Consider the following 1,186-nt stretch of genomic DNA (forward strand, 5'->3'; position numbering starts at 1 on the left):
TCGAGCCGCAGAGTGCCCGCCGCCTCGTCCTTCCAGCAGAGGGTGCACGCACGGAGCTCCGCGTTGCCAAAGCGCGCCGCGGTCGGCGCGTCGGCCGAGACTTTCGAGTGCTGGCTCAGCAGGTAGTGGAAGATACCGCCGTGGGCGACGACGGCAATCGTCGATTCCGGCCGCCGCGCGACCCACAGCAGAGCCTCGTAGCCCCTCTGCGCGCACGCGGCCTCCTCCTCGAGCTCCTCGGTCCAGCACTCGTCAGTCTCCGTCAAGAGATCAAAGCCAACGGCTGGAAAGCGACTGACTAGCTCATCCCGTGGCCGGCGTTTCGCGTTGAGCAGCCAGCCAGAGCGCTCGCAAAGGCAGTCGAGGCTGATAAAGCGGTCGCGCCCGGCCGCCGCTGCCTCGGGGAAGGCGAGGGCAGCCGTCTCGATGGCGCGAGAGAGACTCGACGCGACAATTAGCTCAATACCTAGCGATGCCGCGCCGCCGTCCACGCTATTGCAGGCAGCGGCTGCCTGTTGGCGGCCGAGAGGAGTCAGATCGGCGTCCAGGGCGTCGTCCTCCTTCATCGTGTGGAGGAACTCGTCAAAGGAGCAACCCGCGGCGCGGCGAGCCTCGGCACGCGGGTTGTGCAGCGCTTGTCCGTGGCGGAGAAGGAGCAGCCTCTTGCGCATCTCTCGGAGGAGCCGGAGCCAATGGCAGTTCACTGGAGCACTGGAGCACTGGATACCAGAGCTTGGCAACCTAAGGCCACATCAGGGACTGAAAAGTCACACCTATCAAGGTGTGTATTCTTTTTGCTTGGGGCGGCCCTCATGACGGGGTAGGTAGGGTAGGTCTGGGCCCTCCCGTCGGGGTTTTCCCTCTCTTCACGCTGGAATTTTCACAGCAGAAAAAGAATTTTTCCGCGGAGATCCCAAGTGGACAAGTGAGGTGATCTGGTGCTTGTAGGGCTTGAGAGTGGCCTGCCATGTCACAGGAAGGACTATGGAGTTGCAGAAGAGTATCACCAGCCATCACTTTAGAGTTTAGTTGGTACAGTACCCCCACCTTCACGCTTCACCGATCCGGTGATTTCTTTAGTTTCGTATAAGGTAGAGGTAGGTAGGTAGCTAGGTAGGGGCAGGGCAGGCCGGTCCGGCCAGGTTTTTGCAGACTTTCATCATGAGGGCCGCCCCAAGCAAACCAA

At 61.3% G+C, this 1,186-nt stretch overlaps 1 protein-coding gene across 1 annotated transcript; it reads right to left on the reverse strand.

Annotated features, from left to right (window-relative positions):
- Positions 1 to 52: 52 nt before the first annotated feature.
- On the reverse strand, positions 53 to 671 carry EMIHUDRAFT_259530 (hypothetical protein; the record flags this gene model as incomplete). Its single annotated transcript, XM_005756978.1, has 1 exon — positions 53 to 671. A coding segment is annotated over one exon (619 nt), but the record flags the coding sequence as incomplete, so codon positions are not given.
- Between the last annotated feature and the right edge of the window lie 515 nt (positions 672 to 1,186).

The sequence above is a fragment of the Emiliania huxleyi genome (assembly GCF_000372725.1).
Source record: "Emiliania huxleyi CCMP1516 unplaced genomic scaffold EMIHUscaffold_9344, whole genome shotgun sequence".
Classification (NCBI taxonomy): Eukaryota; Haptophyta; order Isochrysidales; family Noelaerhabdaceae; genus Emiliania; species Emiliania huxleyi.